Source organism: Pseudochaenichthys georgianus, chromosome 15 (genome assembly GCF_902827115.2).
Source record: "Pseudochaenichthys georgianus chromosome 15, fPseGeo1.2, whole genome shotgun sequence".
NCBI classification, from domain to species: domain Eukaryota; kingdom Metazoa; phylum Chordata; class Actinopteri; order Perciformes; family Channichthyidae; genus Pseudochaenichthys; species Pseudochaenichthys georgianus.
In genome coordinates this window covers 31,876,087-31,895,728 of record NC_047517.1, presented here as the reverse complement: position 1 = coordinate 31,895,728, position 19,642 = coordinate 31,876,087, and the positions used below count along the sequence as shown (strand labels likewise).

The 19,642-nt window shown below is 41.3% G+C and overlaps 1 protein-coding gene across 2 annotated transcripts in view; it reads left to right on the top strand.

Annotated features, from left to right (window-relative positions):
* Nucleotides 1-19,642, top strand: part of LOC117459292 (inactive phospholipase D5-like) — an 87,410-nt gene that overhangs the window by 57,933 nt on the left and 9,835 nt on the right. For both annotated transcript variants that reach the window (XM_034100034.2, XM_034100035.2), the window contains exons 2-5: nucleotides 5,871-6,007; nucleotides 14,013-14,199; nucleotides 18,169-18,277; nucleotides 18,896-19,023. In XM_034100034.2, the coding sequence (XP_033955925.1) occupies nucleotides 5,871-6,007; nucleotides 14,013-14,199; nucleotides 18,169-18,277; nucleotides 18,896-19,023 (561 nt within the window). The remainder of the gene's footprint in view (nucleotides 1-5,870; nucleotides 6,008-14,012; nucleotides 14,200-18,168; nucleotides 18,278-18,895; nucleotides 19,024-19,642) is intronic.

Genomic DNA, 19,642 nt, shown 5'->3' with positions numbered 1-19,642 from the left:
ATGTTCAGAGAGGAAGAGGGAGGGCTGATGTTCACAGAGGAAGAGGGAACCCTGATGTTCACAGAGGAAGAGGGAGGGCTGATGTTCACAGAGGAAGAGGGAACCCTGATGTTCACAGAGGAAGAGGGAACCCTGATGTTCACAGAGGAAGAGGGAGGGCTGTACGTATGCGTGGTGGAAGAGTTGAAAGGGGACCAATGCGAACAGTAGTTTCGGACAACACCCGTGCAACTATTGTGGACCACGTCATAAACCATGGCATGTCCCTCAGTGAGGCTGGCTAAAGGGTTCAGCCCAATATACGGAGATCAACAGTGGCATCCATTATTAGGATCTTCAGGCACGAAAATAGGTAAGCTACTGTAACCCTTTTTTACAGCACTTCATGCATTTCTATTTTTATATAGGTTTCGATCACTGTTTTTATATTACAGTACATAACATTTTCAAATATGTATTGATAGAACTGAAAGAGCACCCCGCTCTGGTGGCAGAGGAAAGGCCTTTACTCCAGAACAAGAGTCTGCCATTGTTGATATGGTTGTGGCCAACAATGAAATCCGCTTAAGGGAGATTCAGGCCAGAATAATTGCAGACCAGGATGTCTTCAGTAACATTCCATCTATCAGTGTTGCAACCATTGACCGGGTGTTAAAGAGGCACCACCTCAGAATGAAACAAATCTATAAGGTTCTTTTTGAACGCAACTCTGACCGTGTGAAGGAGTTAAGGCACCGGTATGTACAGGTAAGGACCTCAATCACAGTGATGGCTTGCCTATATTTTTAGTATGTCGGACCGCTGACAGTAATGTAAAACGGTCCTCTGTTTGTTTCAGTTTCTTTAGCGAATGATGGAGCTGGAAGGCAATGCATGACCACATGTTTTTCTATATGTGGATGAAGCAGGCTTCAACCTCTCCAAAGTGAGGAGACGTGGCAGGAACCTTATTGGGCAAAGAGCAACAGTCTTTGTTCCAGGCCAAAGGGGAGGAAACATAACATTGTGTGCGGCTATCTCGACACAAGGCGTCCTTGCTCACATCCCTCTAATGGGAGCATATAACACGCAACGTGTCCTTGCCTTCCTGGATGTCCTGTATGACCGACTTGTGCCACCAGAAGAGAGGGATCAAGTGAGGTCGGTTCACGTGGTCATATGGGACAATGTGGCATTCCACCACTCTCGTGACATGAGGGCATGGTTTGAGGCTCATCCACACATGGCCATGGAGTTCCTACCTCCATACTCCCCATTTCTAAACCCCATTGAGGAGTTCTTCTCTGCCTGGAGATGGAAGGTTTATGACCATCATCCTCATAACAGAATGCCCATTTTGGACGCAATGAATGCTGGCTGTCGGGACATCTCTGCGGAATCCTGTCAAGGGTGGTGTCGACACGCAAGGAGATATTTCCCACGCTGCCTTGCAAGGGAAGACATACGCTGTGACGTAGATGAGGCTATGTGGCCAGACAGAGGCCAAAGACCAGATCAGTAAAGCTATATAGATCTCATTCTCTGCTTTACTGCTGATTTACATCATTTACCCATGTTATTTTTTTTCCAGTGTATTGCTATTCATCTTTTGTTTCTGTTACGGTGCTCTTCTGAAAATGAGACAATAAAAACAATGACATAGTTACAGTAACATACTGTTTTTCCTATATGTAAGTTTGTTTCTCCCAACTTGTCAGTTTTCCGTTCAGTTTCCAATATCGATAGCTTGAGGTTTGTGTATTGATGATTGTAGTCAGTATTTAGTGTGCCACTTAGTAATGACTGTTCAAATAGTCTTCTAATGAGCTGACAAATGTTTGTTTTTGGAGAAGGTATCTGGTTTTGGAAGGGGTATTTTTAGTTTTGAGTGCCTTAGAGCACTTTGCAAGAAATGTATATTGTTATGGTAGAATGTGTTATTATGGTGACCGGAGTTTCAGTTATGAAAACACATTTGTCTCATTAGAGGACAATTTGTTCTGTTTCGATCGACTTATTCTTTTTTGTGACCAGTATTTTCAGTTTTGGTCATGTAAGTGCATTTTGCAAAAGATATTCAGAGTTATGGCAAGTGTGTTTCTGTTTCGATGGCTGTGCTGTTGGTTTGATGAAAGGAATTTTGATTCTAAATAGTGGGTTTAGCGATTGAGAAAAACTGTAATCAATGTTTGATCTTTGTTCAGTCCTGAATCAATCAATGTTACAGTGCAATGACAGAAGCCTCACCTGCGTCCTCTCATCCTCTTTTTCATTCCCTTTCCTTTTCTGTCGCTGATCTTCTTAACACAAATCTGTATGCATGAATAGAAACTGGCTGCACTTCAAATGCCAGCGAAACTCATCCTGTGCCCCGGCTTGTGGCGATCTTGTGCTCTGCTCGTCCTCCATCAACATCTGCAGCGCTCTGAGCCCTCACAAGGCAAATTAGAGCAGGATGCGTGATGTAGACTTCTATTTCCCTCCGAGCAGCATGGTTTCTTGTTCTCTGGCAAAGAGGAAGAGCTCATAAGAACATAATTGGGCCGCTGACACTTTACTCCGGCTGCACTGTGAAGACACTCATTTTGCTTCTCCATAGGCACACTCAAGATTTTTTCTTGGATGTGCTTCCAAAGCCACAGGGGGCCCCATGACCTCTGGCAGCCTCTGCATCGTGTTCACAGACCGTCAGCTCACTGCAAACATTCCTTCTGCTTTGCTTCAGTATGCGGGGACATAGCGGCACAACAAACCAAGAAGAAACAATCACAAGACTATCTGCTCTGAAACTAAAGGATCGTTTTCCATCTCACTTGCATGAGTAGAATATACAAAACAGGTAGCAAATGGCATGTGTGTGTGTGCGTGTGCGTGCGTGCGTGTGTGTGTGTGTGTGTGTGTGTGTGCGTGTGCGTGCGTGCGTGTGTGTGTGTGTGTGTGTGTGTGTGTGTGTGTGTGTGTGTGTGTGTGTGTGTGTGTGTGTGTGTGTGTGTGTGTGTGTGTGTGTGTGTGTGTGTGTGTGTGTGTGTGTGTGTGTGTGTGTGTGTGTGTGTGTGTGTGTGTGTGTGTGTGTGTGTGTGTGTGTGTGTGTGTGTGTGTGTGTGAGAGAGACAGACAGTAACAGTGCCTGTATTTGTGCAGTGTGGCACTCTGCCATCCACCTTGCGCAGCCTTTTCTAGATGAACCCCGGGGAGCATTTTTAAAACATTCAGGCAAGCAATCTCCCTGAATCACGTTATTTATGCCTCTCTTGTTGGTGCTACCCACTCAAGGCTATCTTTGCTATATGATTTGAATTTCCTGGCATATGCTGCTGTAAGGAATGGTAAACAGCGAAAATGCCTTTTGAAAGCTCCGACAAGAGTACAAATTGTTTGTATATAAAAGCTTTACAAATATTGAGAGGGATGTTGATGTTTGTAGTCATTGCTCTCGTGATCAAACTGACTGGATGTTTAAGCACTCAGTTTGCAGTGAGGCAGCAATATGGGGAGGAATGTATTACTCATGTTTGAAGCTTATCCTGATGGTCTTCTTATCCTAGGATTAGTTGAACCTAGTGATAATAACAACTCCAAATTATGTTTGTTATCTTAATTTTGTATTGCTCTATCTAACACTAGCAGTTGTCATGCTCTGCTTATAGTATAATCTCTTTATTTTGTTTTATTTGTCTTGTTTTTTATTTATTTATATATTTTTCATTTGTTTGTATTTGTCAAATCTGTATTGTCTGATTGATCTTTTGACCAATTGTGGTTACATTGTCTTGTTGATGACATCCTTGAAAAAGAAAGGGTTAATCTCAAGTAGTTATTCCTCACATAAATGCACTTTTAAAAGGTCACTTCAACCAAATGACAAAAAAGACGTGTACGGCTAGTTGGATCTCGCCATGCAGATAGCTTTCATATTTGAAGATGTATTTCACTGAGTTTGACAGTATTTCAAAGCAAGGAACAAGCTACCAGCCTCTGCTTCATCTTTTTGAACAGAGATTCAAACAGAGCCTTGGTCATTTTAACTAGTCATTGTAAGACATACTACATCCTGCATTGTAGGTGTATTGATCCATTGCTGAGCTGCTCCGGTGTCAGGTAGTCATCACTACTGCACACTTTGAATTGTACCTCTTCATACAGTATGTCATTATGCTACATGATGCACACACACCTTATACTACATGTGAACGCAGCAGCTGCTAGACAAACACTGGAAATATGAGAAGCATGCATTGCTTGGTTCTCCTGCAGGTAGACCTTCATCTTTTGTTGCATTTCATCAAGGTCTGGCAGATGAGTGACATATTTGATTTAACCTCCATTTACCCTGTGAGTGTTTGCTGAGTATGCTTCTGTTAAGTGCCTGCAGCTTTTTGAGGTTCGGAGGTAGTTTATTTTCTTTCCTTCTCCTACGTTTCTCCACTCAGTTCTGTGGATGTTAAAAAGGAGCCTTACAGTGCTCCCTTCAGCCTCCATGCTGTAATCAACCTTTTTTGCAACCAGTATGAGAGATAGAGGACTAGGAAAGAACATTTGAGTGGCTGCATATAAGAATTAGACAATATATTCCTGTCACCAGCGCTGCCAGCAAACAGAAACACTATTCCCAGGTCAGACATCAGCTCAGACAGATGGCTGTGAAGATGAGAGTGAAATCTCTAATATCTCTGCCAGTGTCTCTTTGGTCCACCCCATTGACTGGCTGCTAGATTCATTTAAACCCCATATGGAGCATGAATGTGTGTGGCTACAATAAACACAATAAAAGAACCAGAGCGTTGTGTTTGTGTGGCTCTCCAAGGTCGATGGTTTATGATATGATATTTGTCTCTGAGGATAATGAGTTTGGTCTCGCTGACCGTGCTAATGATCTGCTGTGTTCAAGGATAATTAGTTTTGCTCTATGGCAGGTTTCATAGGGATCAGGATACATTTGTTATTGTCTCACTAATAGTTGTAACTGGGTCAAAAGTAAACAGAAATAAACAATACATAACATAACTGCATGATATGATAATACACTCTTTGCCTTCTTAAATTGGCATCCATAACATGTGGATGTGTTGTGAACGAAACAATTTGAAAGCTTACATTTTGCACTATTGACTAGCATAGTTTAGGCCTCATAATGACCACAGTATCAGGGAGTGATGAATACAATCCAAATGAATCTATGTCATAGCATTACACCTCGACAGCATGCAACAAACCAAATTCTCTGACTAGAGAAAACGAAATCTTTTATGTGGCTTTTGCAGAAATATAGTTAGTTGGTCTGTATAATATAAACGTACCTGCCCATCTGCCTGCGCACCCGTTGTGAATTGCCAGAGCCACAAGCTGCTCGCTTAACCGCTGTCAGTACTGGCAATGGCCATGTTCATTGTTTACGTTTATTATGACAATTTTAGAGCGGCTTTAGATGGATGCCTGGACAGAGGGGCTGTCAGCTAGCTATAATCTTATTGAAAAAAATATAGTTTTTAAAATCTATCTCGCTCTTGCTGGTTTCTCCAATGTTACCTACCCAAGCTTTAATGATGTCACTATTGATTGCTTTGTTTTCTTATATGCCTTCTTTTCCCTCTCTCTCGTTGCTCTTCTTTTTTCTCCCATCTTTTCTTTCTTCTAATTTCTGCCCTGTGTTCTTTATATGAAAGCCTGACCTTGCAAGGTCATACGTAGTCCTCAAATGTTTGTGTTAAATTCCCCTGTATATCATGTTATGACTTGCTGAGCTGTGCATTAAATCAGAAGTTGTGTCAGCCGGAGCAGTGGCTGAATGGGAGCCAAGGTTGGGGCACTTTGGCCTTGTTTCCACAGTAGTGATGAAGAGTAGGAAACTCATTTTGCAAATCAATGTTGATCTCTTTCCCTCTCTCTTGCAGTCTCAGCAGAAGTGCATTGTGATCTTTGCTTTGGTCTGCTGCTTCACCGTGCTGGTGGCACTGATGTTCTCAGCGGTGGACTTTTGGGGTGACGATGAAGACGGGATCACAGAGGAGAACTGTAGCAGGAACTGCAGGTGAGTGCTGCAGAACAGGTCGTTCTGCAACATAGGGTTGGCCAAACATAAGATTGTAGCTTAGTCCATTTATGCTACACAAGTCAAACATGACTAAACAAAACAGAAGAAAGACAGGAATAGAGGGGCTCTGTAAAGATGTATGTGGGCAACATAATCTTTTCCAATGGTTCTCAATGGCTTTGTTCATAACACTACACAGGGTTGTGCTTGTGGGAGTGTGCCTACTTTGTGTCGTATCAACATTTAATGAGTTAAAGCTTTTCTTTCAAAATTGAATGAGGTTAAACTTTTTTTTTTCAGATGACCCTGCATTTCTTTTGTTTTCTTGAGAAACTCAGCATTTGCGCCCTCCCTGTGCTTTTTCTTCTTCAATACACCCAGTTAAGATACGTCAAACCTTAACGAAGTAATACATTAAAATCAGTATTATATTTTTTGCTAAATCAAATCATTTAAAATATGTTCTTCCAAGTTGACTGAATGTAAGATAAACTTGGTGCAAAGCAGAACAGTAAAGGACAAAGAGCTTTTCAAGTTATGGTTGACATTATTTAGGACCGTTTGTTGGTGTCCGTAGTATTTATGGATCAAACCCATATTTCATTCCCCATTTTGCCTTGGCCTTGCTCTCTGTGCATTTCTGTACTTTGCCTGTTCACTCACTCCAACATCTTCCATTGCTAGAAACAGTGATTGTTTTTTAGCTCCAGTTTCAAATCATAAATCAAGTCCAGTCTGTGACACTATGCAATCCAGCAGCTCTAACCCACTGTCACTAGAAAGGAAAACTGCAATGTAGAGGCTGCAAACACCACTGCATTGCTTGCATTCATTTACAGCAGGGGTGTCAAACTCATTTTCATCTCGGGCCACATTAGCATTATGGTTGCACTCAAAGGGCCGGTTGTAACTTTAAGACTATATAAAAATACATATATAAATGTTTAATATATATAAAATAATGTACTATATTACAATAACAACTACATCTGAAAGCAGAAGTCTAGGGCAAAACATGCAAGTGTCCTCAGTGAGAATGTCACAAAATGATTTTAAAAGAAATGCCAAATTCTGGAAAAAAAAGTCAAAAACATTTTTTTTGAAAAAAAGTCAAACAAATTGGAAACATGTCAGATTCTGAGAAAAATGTCAAATTTGAGATGCATTGTGGGACATGTAGTTTATGGGCAATGTGCTTCTGTAAATCTGCATGTAACCGTATAATAAACATACTATATCCTTTGCAAGCTGTTGTGGGGCCACATGAAATGAAGTCACGGGCCGGATTTGGCCCCCGGGCCTTGAGTTTGACACCCCTGATTTAGAGGGAGTGTACGCTCGTCTCAAAGAAAAAATGGAACATGTCAAGTAGCCCCAATACATAAAAAAATGTGCTTCCCCTAATCCTATTGTAGCCTCCTCCCTACATGAAATGATTACCAGGCTCTTCTTCTGATCTTTCTTTAGCAAGTTTCAAATGGATCCCCAGACACAAATCCACTGCAGTTTGTTCTGGTGGTGAAACTGGCTGATCGGCAGTCATTTTCTCTGATACAGCGATCCTTGCTCTCCACTTCCTAATGGTTCCCCCCCATTACACTCGTATCATCCAATTTAACATTCAGCTTTGATTTACTTCCCCCTCTCTGTCTCTTTCTTAATGTCCGTGTCCATCTACTCTCTTCCTCCTTTTCCCCAAACCAGCCATTTAATAACCTTTCAGGGAACTCTATCAGGAATCCCTCTCTCTTCCACTTACAGCTGAAAGTGTAATGCAAATTTGTAAAGCTACATTTGGACTCCTCTCCTGCTACGAAGGCCTCCTAAAGCTCAGGGGTTGAATGGGAGATGAATACGAGGCTGAGGAAGGGAGGAAGGGTGAGCCAGATGGAGGGAGAGAAAATAAAAGTAGATTTTTGGGTTGGAATGAGTGTGAAATGAACAGATTCATCAGCTTTTATGGGCAGTTCAATACTCACACTCATTACAGAAATGTGTAGTGACATTTTTTCCCAATTTGCACTCTTTGTTATATCCAATTGCCTTAATTATAAAGTTTTACTGTGACATGTATCATATGAAAGAGCTGTAACGCGTGCACGTGTAACATAATTGATGATTTTGTTAAAATATTTGGTTCAAAGCAAGTTCCATACGTAATGGGAAAAGTGATAGATTACTATGTGACTATGAGAGGCATTTATAATGGGGTTCACTAAGGCTTACTCGTGCTCAATTAAGTTCCTTAAGGTACAGGTATTCATCAAAGAAATGCATGTAAAGCCCTTCTGAATCTGTATTCAACCTTGAATCGAAAGGGTGAATGTAAAATGATCAAGAGATTAACTTAGAAATAGAATTCATAACTATTTCTTCTTCATCTTCACACAGTAGGCTGAGCTTCTCTCTTGCCTTGCTTTGCTGCCATTAAAACACCCTCTCTGAGCCTCTTAGCTGCAATGACTCAGCAGTTGTTATGTTTGTAAAGTTGTAATTCAGACATGTCTCGTGCAGCTGGTTGTTTTGTTATGCAGATTATCTATTTGCTCCTGCATAATAAACAGTGCTAATGCATGCATCTCAGGGACAGGAGACCTGGGGTTGCCTGCTGCTATTGCATCTGAATTAACACATTTCCCAGGGATGCAGATACATTATGACGCACACTTCATGTCATTGTCTGTTAATACAATCAGAACCTCAATTTGATTCATATTCCTTCTGATGAACAACAACCTCAGCTATGATTGCAGTAAAACAGGATTTCTCTAGGCTTTACAAGACTGTCTGTTGCTTTGTTGTTGGAGCAAAGCAGTCGCAGGTCCATCTGACAGTCTGATGAATTGTGCAATTGTGTGTAATTGCCTGGCGTCAGATAGATAATAAGCAGGTTAGGATTGATTTGAAGTTGCCTTGTGGAAAGGCTGAAACAACAGAAAAGCCCAGTTGCTGCATCGCGGAAATGTTGTGAAGCTTTAAGACGGATCATTTTGCATTGCAGTTTAAATATTACATTTCTTCCACCATTGAGCAAAGGGACATTATGAATTAAAAGTGTTGAAAGAACAATCAATGATTCAGTAATGCATACATATTTACCAAAGATTTAAAAGTGTGTTATTTAATCAAAAAAGAGTACCAACAAGCAATTAATGTATCTTAATTTCCAACTCACACGTTAATGCTTTTAATTCGAGTCTCCAAGAACCACTTTGTTTGATCAGCAGCATTGAATTTAAAGAGAGAACCACAAAGAATGACTTTGCTTACAAAAACAGTGGTGCACAAAAATAAGATTGCAGTTTGGAAAACATGGGGGTCAGAATGGATGAAAAGTTATTTCTGGAAACTCAAATGTTAGGACTTGGGTCCTGACTTGTGAATTGAGTGCAAAGACTCGACACTTACTTGGGAGTTGTTTAAGATCAGTGTCTTGAACAACACACATACGTCAAGTGAATGCAAACTACTGGCCATCGGTCAAAATGTCAGGAACATGACAGCAGAGGTGACAGACACGGAACAACGTAATACGCTAAGTACTGGCACTCTACATTAATTTGCATGAGAAACAGAGAACAATGGTTAAAAGCAATGTAAATGTACTGTCCCAAGATCAGATAATGTATTGAAATCAACTACATTGTGTGTACAATGACGACAGTGTTCTGGTTGTACCTGATGAAACACTAGACTTGGCATTTACCTTTAAAATGGACAGCATGCAGGGAGCAGTGCAGCAGAGGCTCCTGATGCACATGTTAATGCCCTGGCTGCTCACCCAGAGCTCAGGGAAGCTCAGGAGAGGCTGGATAATTTATATCAGATGTCAGGTGCTGACACTGCCACATCCCATGCTGTTACACTAAGTGTGGTGCAGCAGGCACTCTGAATCCCAAGCATGTGTATTTACAGTACAGTATCCTAATCCTGATCTTTTTGTTTAGTGGATGAACTTGCATCAGCCATCACATCTCTGTAAAGGTGTGAAATCAGTTATTATTTAAATCATCAGGAGGGGAGTTCATCTTTTGATCCAACTGTTCTTACCTACCACACTGAAAATAAGAAGCCATTATCATTCAGAGAGTGATTTCACATTCAGACACCCCCTGTCTCAAGTACGCATGCATGCACACACACACACACACACACACACACACACACACACACACACACACACACACACACACACACACACACACACACACACACACACACACACACACACACACACACACACACACACACACACACACACACACACACACACACACACACACACACACACACACACACACACACACACCATGAAGTGTACACCACTTAATGTAAGTATTGGATGCAGGGAATGAATAACACCCATGAGTGCGCAGATGGTTAACAATGGAGGAGACCAGCATCGACATCACAGACTGCATAAATCGATGAATCCCTCGCAGGCAGAGAAGACTACCTCCCTCTTTGTCCCACTATTAATACAAAAGCCTGTCTGTTTTTTAAAACGACCATTCATCAAACCTCCCGGCCATTACAGCTGACTGAGAGGATTTCTTTTCAAATAAGATTACCAGTCCTCCTCCTGCATCTGTTTACCATCCATCCTTGTTTTGTGAGTTGTTTACTGTAGCTGTCCTAGTGTTGCCGTCATTATTGAACAAAGGAGAGTACACTGTGTAATGTGAACGTTAATCCTCTCTATCATCAGTCCGCTCTATTGGTTTGTTTGTGTCTTGTTGCACTCCTCTTTCTGTTTTTCTCAATCCATGTCCAGTTGTCAAGTTGGTGAATATCAACCCTCAGTAATAGAAAAGCTAACTCTTCTTGAGATTCTCCCAAACTCTGCTATAAATATGTCAATACCGTGAGGCGTTGTGAGTGTGAGTCCTGCAGTGTGACCCTTGGCCACTTTCCCAAAGCTGACTAAGGTTTACTTTATACAGGAATACATTTTCAAGCTGAGTACTGGCAGCTGGCCCTTCAATATGATGATGCCTGTGCATTATCACCTGCAGCTCCTGCGCTCGCCTGTGTGCCCTTGAGTGAAGCACTCGATAGACCCCGAGCTGTCAAACCTTAGCTGACCCTGAGCTCCGACAGGTCTGACTGCTAACTTCAGTTTGGGGCTACAGAGTCTTCCAGGCAGGGGCGGTTCTAGGGGAGGGCCAGGGGGGGCCAGAGGTCAGTGTTAGGGGGCACTGGCCCTAAAAAATGAAAAGTGATTTTTTTTTATGATTTATTACACGATTTATTGAATGACGAAATAGACGGAACTAACGTTATTCGTCATTCTAGTCGGACCCATTCGAGCGGTGCACTCACTTTCACTGTCCGGCTGAAGCGCGCAAAAAACAAACACTTTTCATCACGGATCATCAGAGGCTGTTGCATCCAAGAAAGACTGATTGAAACCTACGTTTCGAGAGACTACCACGGTAATTCAAGGTGATTTAAACTAGTGTATCTGTGTAATTGTAGATGTAAAGTAGAGATGTAACTGTTCATTGCCTTTATTTTTATATAAATATGATATGGTGTTAGTGAAAAAATTGTACTATAACTGAAGCTAACAGTAATAACTATAACATATATCTGAAATAAATAAGTGTACTGAAAGAAATACCAATAACTGTATTGCATTGTTTTCTTATGCGCAATTACTTCATACTGTCTAGTTCTCTTTTTCGTCCTGCATTTATTGTACCCCCCTCAGAAAATAACTGCCCCCCCAGTCAAATTGGTCTAGAACCGCCACTGCTTCCAGGAAGTCTGCCAGCACTGACTCTTATATGTTTTACAGCCAGAAATGGAAAACAAAGTGTATAAAAAGTCTACTAAATGTCACAATCGAGCTGAGGACCAAAGTGTAGAACACGGGAAACCAGGGATAGTCGGTAATCAGCTTTATTGATGGCAATAGGCTGGTAGGAGACAAAACGGCAGATAGTAGGCAAAGGGCTGGTCGGGGACAGGCGAGGGTTCCAGGAGAAAGCAGGACGGGAGTCGCAGGTACAGCACGGGTCAGGGAGCAGGCGAGGCAGGCTGGTCAGGGACAGGCAGGGTCGAAACCGGGAGAGCAATCTGAAGGGTAATGCGGGAAAGACTGGCATGCTGCAAAGTACGATCTGGCACTGAGGTGAAAGTGAAGTGGGCCTAAATACTAATGGAGCTGATGGGTGCAACAGAGTGAGAGAGAGACAGGGTGTGACTACCAGGTGACTAAGGAAAGTTAATGCAGAAAATAGGTGAGTGAGAAAGCAAACTGTGACACTAAATGAACCATCATAGTGCTGAAGAGTCTTCTGGTGTGTAATGAGCCACATATCTTTGGTAGATTGCAAATGAAAATGAAAATATCTCCATGTTTTATCAACAGCTTGTTCTGTGGCCCCCTCAGATTGCCCAAAACCTTTGTTTACTGCTTGAAGATTATATTAATGTTACTTGAACCTTGACAGATTGCAGGTTACATTACAATAGACGTCCATCCTAATTGGACTGTTTTGTGATGCATCATAAGTTAGAGATTAAATAAAGCACTCATTTGTTTTGCCACATTTTATGGTTTGCAGAACATGACTTATTCATTTGACCAACCATTAAACATTTATTGCACATTCAGTCACAAAATCTATCCATGTCTGCACTGTTAATGGTTGTAAAGTATAGTGTTGATCAGATTAAAATAATAATAAAGTCATGTTTAAAAGGGTTCCTCAGGTAGACGACTGTGGTTCTAACTTCACTTCTACCATTCACACTTAATAAATGAATGAATTATTAGAATAGAATAGATTATAAAAGTAGGTACCTCATAACTGCATGCTCTACCTGAGCAGGCAACCTAGTCTGCAGTATATTTTCCAAATGCTTCTTATAACATTTGTGGAATTTAGTCCAGACACTCAGATAGTTACTTGGAAAACATTGTATACAGAAATGTAATCAAGCACAGCGATGTAGAATTTATATCCGAGTTCTCCCTCACTGAGCATCCTCTCCCCATTTATGTTTTCTTATAAAACCAAGCAAGTAGAAATCGATGTCTGAGCCAGATCCAGAGAGAATTGGGTGAGCGTTGGAGCTTGATAATAGCCTGGTTCTGTGTGGCTGCAGATCTGCGGCTGCCACGGCTAATTCAATCTGTTGTCTCCAGAGCTAATGCCCCTGTAGCTCCCAGACATCCTGTTGGGGTTAAACTGGAATTGAAGATTCAATAAAGGGACCTCAGAGTCATTTTAAGATGGTACATTTACATAACACCTTGGCAAAAAGGTGCTGGGATGTTCACAGTAATATATACAATCGCAAGACAAATATCACAAGAATATTTTCCACATAATTTATTACTATGGCGCTGACAGTTGTATACATTTTCTGCATGCAATCCACTGAATCTGTCATACAGTCCATTGATATTGCCTCAGTATATCAATTATTGTTGCAAGTACAGTATATTACACTACCGCAGACTGCTGATGATTACATTAAAAAGCATCATGTGATAGCGCAGGCAGAGTGGTGAATATGGGGAACCAACAAGAATACAGCAACAAATGAGAGAAAAAATCCCTGACTAGGTGTAATTGAATCTGCAATGCTGACAGCATCACACTTCAATTATTCTCACCCCCTGCCTGGGGCAACCTGTACAATATTTTATGATGCTTGAAGAAATCTGAAGGCATGTGTTGTCGAGATATCTTGATAAATCTCATTAGGCTAATGATCCAGAGGAAGGGCGGTGTTAGTTAATTTGTCAGTAGTAAGAAGGAAGGGTTGTAATCTCCAATCAGTTGCACCGAGGCTCGTAAAAATTCTGCTAGTAATGCAAACCGATAATTGCTTTGTGAAAAGACTCTGACATTCATTTCCTCAGCACTTCTCTATTAACAGGTCTCTATGGCTCGGCCTGATGAGGTCTTTCTGCAGCTTTTTCTTAATGAAGGTCCAAAACTTCACATCATTAGGTTTCTTCTTTACCCGTGTTTCTTTTGCACAGAGTGGTGCTTGCGGAGAACATCCCGGAAGACATCTCTTTCTTAGACAATGGTGCATCCCACCTCCCCCTCTCAGAAGGGCTGTACAGCTTACTGGACCGAGCCATCCGAGCCGTAGAGATCGTTTCCCCGCTCTGGCTCCTCAACTCCTCCGATTATGAATCCAGCTTCCAGCCGGCTGCCAGACAGGTAACACCAGAGCAAGTCTACAGAGACTCTGCAGAAGATCTTTTCTCAGTATCCTCTTTGTGTCCTTGCCTCCTTTACACAATGATCAGTGGCAAGTATAGTTCTACTGTTCTTGGTTTTGATAAAAGCTTATTTAAAAGAAAAACTAGCAACTACATTTGTCAAAGTGTTGAGTGTTGTATGTCTTTTAATAATTGACCAAGAGTCTCTTCAAATAAAAGCTGATGATGATGTCAAATAACTGAAGGGGGAGTCAACATTTCGATATTGTCAATAACCTATGTGTAAAGTAGCATTTAATCTCGAAATAAAGTAAAGTAAAATTGTACTTCAGCACCTGTAATAATGAATGTAAAGTGCAACAGAAGATGCACTTTATCTGCATTAAGCTGTCCAACATTGTGGCTTTTAGGTTTTATCTCATTAGGCACACTGCACAGCTGACACATCATCTTTTTATCTTCAAATTACATTAAAGTAGTAATGTTTTCTGCTTCAGACAAATTAAAGAGTAAAGTCAAAGAAGACCAACATGACAGAATGAGTTATATGTGATGAGACACAAATGATCACTAGAGCAGGAAATCAATAAGTGTCTCTGTAGAGTTGTAGGCCCTACTTGCTCGTAAAAAAAATAGTCACACACACACACACACACACACACACACACACACACACACACACACACACACACACACACACATACCATGTATACATCACTTCAGGGGACATTACATTGACTTACATGCATTTCCTGGAGACTTATCCTAACCTTAACCATAACCAACACATACCTAACCCTAACCCTAACCTTTACCCTTAACCTAACCCTAATCCTAAACCTAACCAAGTCTTCACCCTAAAATTAATGATTCCCCTTATGGGGACCTACAATTTGTCCCCATAAGGGAAGCCAGTCCCCACACGTGACTATGTAAACAGATGTAGGTCCCCACAAGTATAGTAATGCTAGACCACACACACACACACACACACACACACACACACACACACACACACACACACACACACACACACACACACACACACACACACACACACACACACACACACACACACACACACACACACACACATACACACGTACACACTAATGTGTTTTAAAGAACAGAGCATGTCAGGGCTAATGAAAGCCTGGGGCTGTTGATTGGAAAGTAATATTTCCTTTCTGACACGATTATACTGACTATCTGCAAAGATATGAAGGGTGCTTTGCTTCACTCCTGTCCTCAGACTACTTTGACTGTAACTATTTTTTTCAACATTTTCTGCGTTAAAGCCTGAAAACAAGCCTACTAACAATCACTAAGCTAAAATGCAAGACATTCTCTTGGAATAAATATAAGTTAATGTGTGTATATCACAACATGGGGAGGGTTATATTGTAATCTCTAAAAGGGCACCAGTGGTGTTGTATTATACCTATACAGTTTATAGAGAATAATTTGTAGAGATATTCTGTGTTGTAAGTATGTTTAAATCCTCAAGAACACTGGATCCCACCTTACAGCAATAGTAATTTTCCTTGGAAAGTATACTTCATAAAAACAGCATCTATGTGACTTAAAGAGCCTGTGACACCATCCCAACAACTGTTGTGCAATGAAATATTGGGCTACTAGTAATCTCGAACCGTCAGTTTAAAAAAGAAAAAGCGATACCGTTTCGTTAAATATCAATAATTTCGAACATCGCGGGGAAATTCCTTCACTCATTTTGAAGTTTTGGGGGAAGCCGGAAGTGACGTCAATGCGGGAACGCTTCGAGAGCCAAACACGGACAAAGTGTGTTGTCATGCGTAGAAATGGTGAATTACTGAGTTTAGGCACGTTAATAACGTTTGACTACAGTATATTCATATTTGTCAGTGCTTTCATGTCAATTCGGCGATATAAACATAAATGATCGTGGTGAAGATGATGATTACATTAGGATTAAAAATCGGGAGTGAGAGCTGCTGAATTTCCTCCCGTCGGATGTGATATAAAAACAAATCGATTATTTTTGTGGTTATAAACTCAAGTGGATGAAACTACATTTATTAGTGCTTTCATGTCAATTCGGCGAACATATGATACATTAAATGATGAGTGAGGATGATGATTAAAAATCGTTTGTTTGAGCCGGTCTGCATTTACTGATGAGAAAACAAACCGATGCTTTTTGTAGTTGTAGTACACCAACAACGTGGATTAAACGTGTGGTTTTTTACCACAATGTTGGGGAAATTAATGGATAAAATGCACGGATTATTATTATTATTCCCACTCCGATCGGGACACTAGGTCCACCGTTTCCCCGCAGCGAGGCTCCCCCCGTTGACAGTTTACGTGGGATGGGTGCAGTGGCGGACTGTGGGTGCAGTGGCGGACTGGCCATCGGGACGAATCCCGATGGGCCGGTACCGAAGTGGGCCGGTCGGATAAGTAACTAGCACATCCCCCATAGGCGGCGCGTGAGGCTCAGGTTTGAGAAGGCTAAATAACTTCTTTTACCTGACGCTGTCCGCCTCCGGCGTCTATAGAAAAGAGATCCACTCAGTGTGCGGAGTTTAAATCTCTCAAGTCATATTACAGGATAAAGGAAATACAGTTTAATCTGCCGTATGCAGAGAAGACGCCGACGTGTCGCACTTATCATTCATATTACATCATCAATCAGATCATCGATCAGATAATATCATAATATATCATATATTTCCTTATCTGAGTCAGCTTCTCCAGCCTCATCTGGCCGTGCAACACTCACAGTGTCACATACTGTATGCAGAAGTATTATTTAACACATTATGTTGACGAAACACTCGAGACAAATGTAATTAAAGTCAGATCCACTCGTGTCTTAGACGTGAACGCGCTCTCAGCTGGAGAGAGAAACCTTGGCTTGATTTACCGAGTTGATAACCAACGTCGTAGGACCGCTTAGCGAGATCTCGTTTGTTAGTTTGTTGTTGTTAGTTTGTTTGTTACTCAAACATATCCAGGGTCTGTTGAACTGGCTTCGTAGTACCGGGCACAGGTGGCTAGCAGCGCTAATGTCAAAGACACAGACATTATACATTCTATTTGTATTTTACATCCCCCACTCCCCCCGTTGACAGCTTACTAGCGGTACCGAAGTGGGCCGGTCGAGAGTCCCGGGATGATTTGTAGTCCCATTCCACCACTGGCTACATGACCATACGATCGCCCATATTGACGCACCTCATTCCTAAACTTATAAGTTGTATATAAGTATATATGTTGTATAGAATATACAACATAAACCGATCCTTCAGCCTCATATGAGCTCTCAGACACGTTCAACATTAACCTGTCATCGCTGTCTGAGCTTGCTGCTGTGTGCGTGCGTTTACATCTGACTGTATATATATAAAGGTTTACATGCAGATGCTGGGATCCTGGACGGTGCAGCTGGAGCGCTGTGCCCGCAATGACGTCACCCATCATTTGGCGGGACTTGAAGAATCCGCGAGAAGATCCAGAAAATTGTCAACATTGAAGGCAGATTAATGGTTATCAAAGTACAAATATCCAAAATCAGTTCAGTAACGGTTTTCAAGGGGACGATATGTACTCAAATTTATGGGTTTGGATGATGGGGGAAAACCGTGTCACAGGCTCTTTAAGAAATCTGGTGGCAGTGGTGGTACTGTACATAGTTTAATGACTTATTTTTTTATTCAATGTTCTACAGTAGTAAAAAGTCTATTTTTGGGGCTATTAGGAATGACCGGAGGGAGCTGAAGGAACAAAAAAAAGCGTCACCCACAAATATTTATACTTGATCAAAACAAAAAAGAAACCAGACTTTGTTGGCTGCAGACAAAGGACACCTAATCAACGGCACATATTAGAGACAATCTAAGCAATATACAAGAATCTTGTCTGAATACAAAGTGCATGGATTTCACGTGACAGCAGATGATTTATGGTGTGTTCCCCTCAGGGCAGGGCTCTGCTGTCCAAGCTGCAGGGCCTGAAAGCTCGAGGCATCCAGCTGAAGATCTCCAGCGGGATGATCGACTCCTCTGAGCTCGAGATGCTCGCCAAACACCGTAATATACATTCTGCCTGTCTGTGTTCAAACATGCTGCAGTTTACAGTAGCTCGGTCTCTTTACTCTTACTATTTGTTCTGCTCATCTTTTCTTTATGTCACTCTCTTTCTACCTTTCTGTCTTTGTGTTTAATTGTTGTATTGATTCTGTTTCCGCCTGATCGGCTTCAATCTTTCTCTTTGTCTCACATGTAACTTCTTTCATTTTAATCTTTCTTAAAGAGGATATATTCTGCTCACTTTCAGGTTCATATTAGTAATCTGTGCCTCTACTGTGACATGTCTCCATGCACGCTTTAATGTTCAAAAAGCTCTTTGTTTTTCTCATACTGCCTGTGCTGCAGCACCTCTTTTCACCCTCTCTCTTAAACCAGAGCCCAGGCTGCTCTGATTGGTTAGCTGGCCGGCTCTGTTTTGATTGGTCAACCGCTTAGAGATGTCCCGTCCCTTAGTTTATCACGTACAATGTGTTAGAACGTTAGAACGCTAGCCAATTGAAGCAGATGGTACATAGTGATGTCATTATGTAACAAAAGTAAACACAGGAGTCTGTTCTTTGCTTAATTTCTTTTGTCTCTCTCTCACTCTCCACTAACCCTAACCCTAACCCTTACTAGATGCTGAAGTCCACTATGTGAACACGACCGCGCTGATCAAAGGCAGCATCCTCTCTTCCTTCTGGGTGGTGGACAGGAAGCATTTCTACATCGGCAGCTCCAGCATGGACTGGAGATCCCTTGCCACAGTATTGATCACACAACACACACAAAACACTAACTCGTACCTGAACATGTGCAAACACACAAATAAACATATAACAATACTCATACTTAAAGATATGTGGCAGAACATGTAACATCATAATCTCAGTTCTTAAAATGCTAATTGTTACATTTACAAATCTCAATTTCAATTCTCTGTTGTCATTTGGTATCCAACGGATAAACATGAGATTTAATTACAACGTAAATTGCTTAGAAAATGTTCTACTGGCTCAGAATTAAAAAAAAAATATATATATATATATATATGTATTTGATGTCTCTCGTCCTCTAATGCAAAAAGCTGTCCCTCCTGAAAACAACATGTCATGACTTCCTGTTAATTTATTTAAATGACACAAGATATTTATATATCTTTCAACACATGTAATACATAACTCTTCTACTTTAAATAATAACTTAAAATCAGTGTTTTCAGGAGACTAAAGGATGAGGTTATATGTCAGACTCTTCAAAAGTCATAGATAGTGGGGGGTGAGGGGTAAGGGCGTTTAGTGGGGGCAGCCAAGGTGAGGTGGCATGCAAAAATAGAACAGCCATTTTTTCTTTCATCTTCTAGCTTCAAAGCTGAGAATCTTGCAT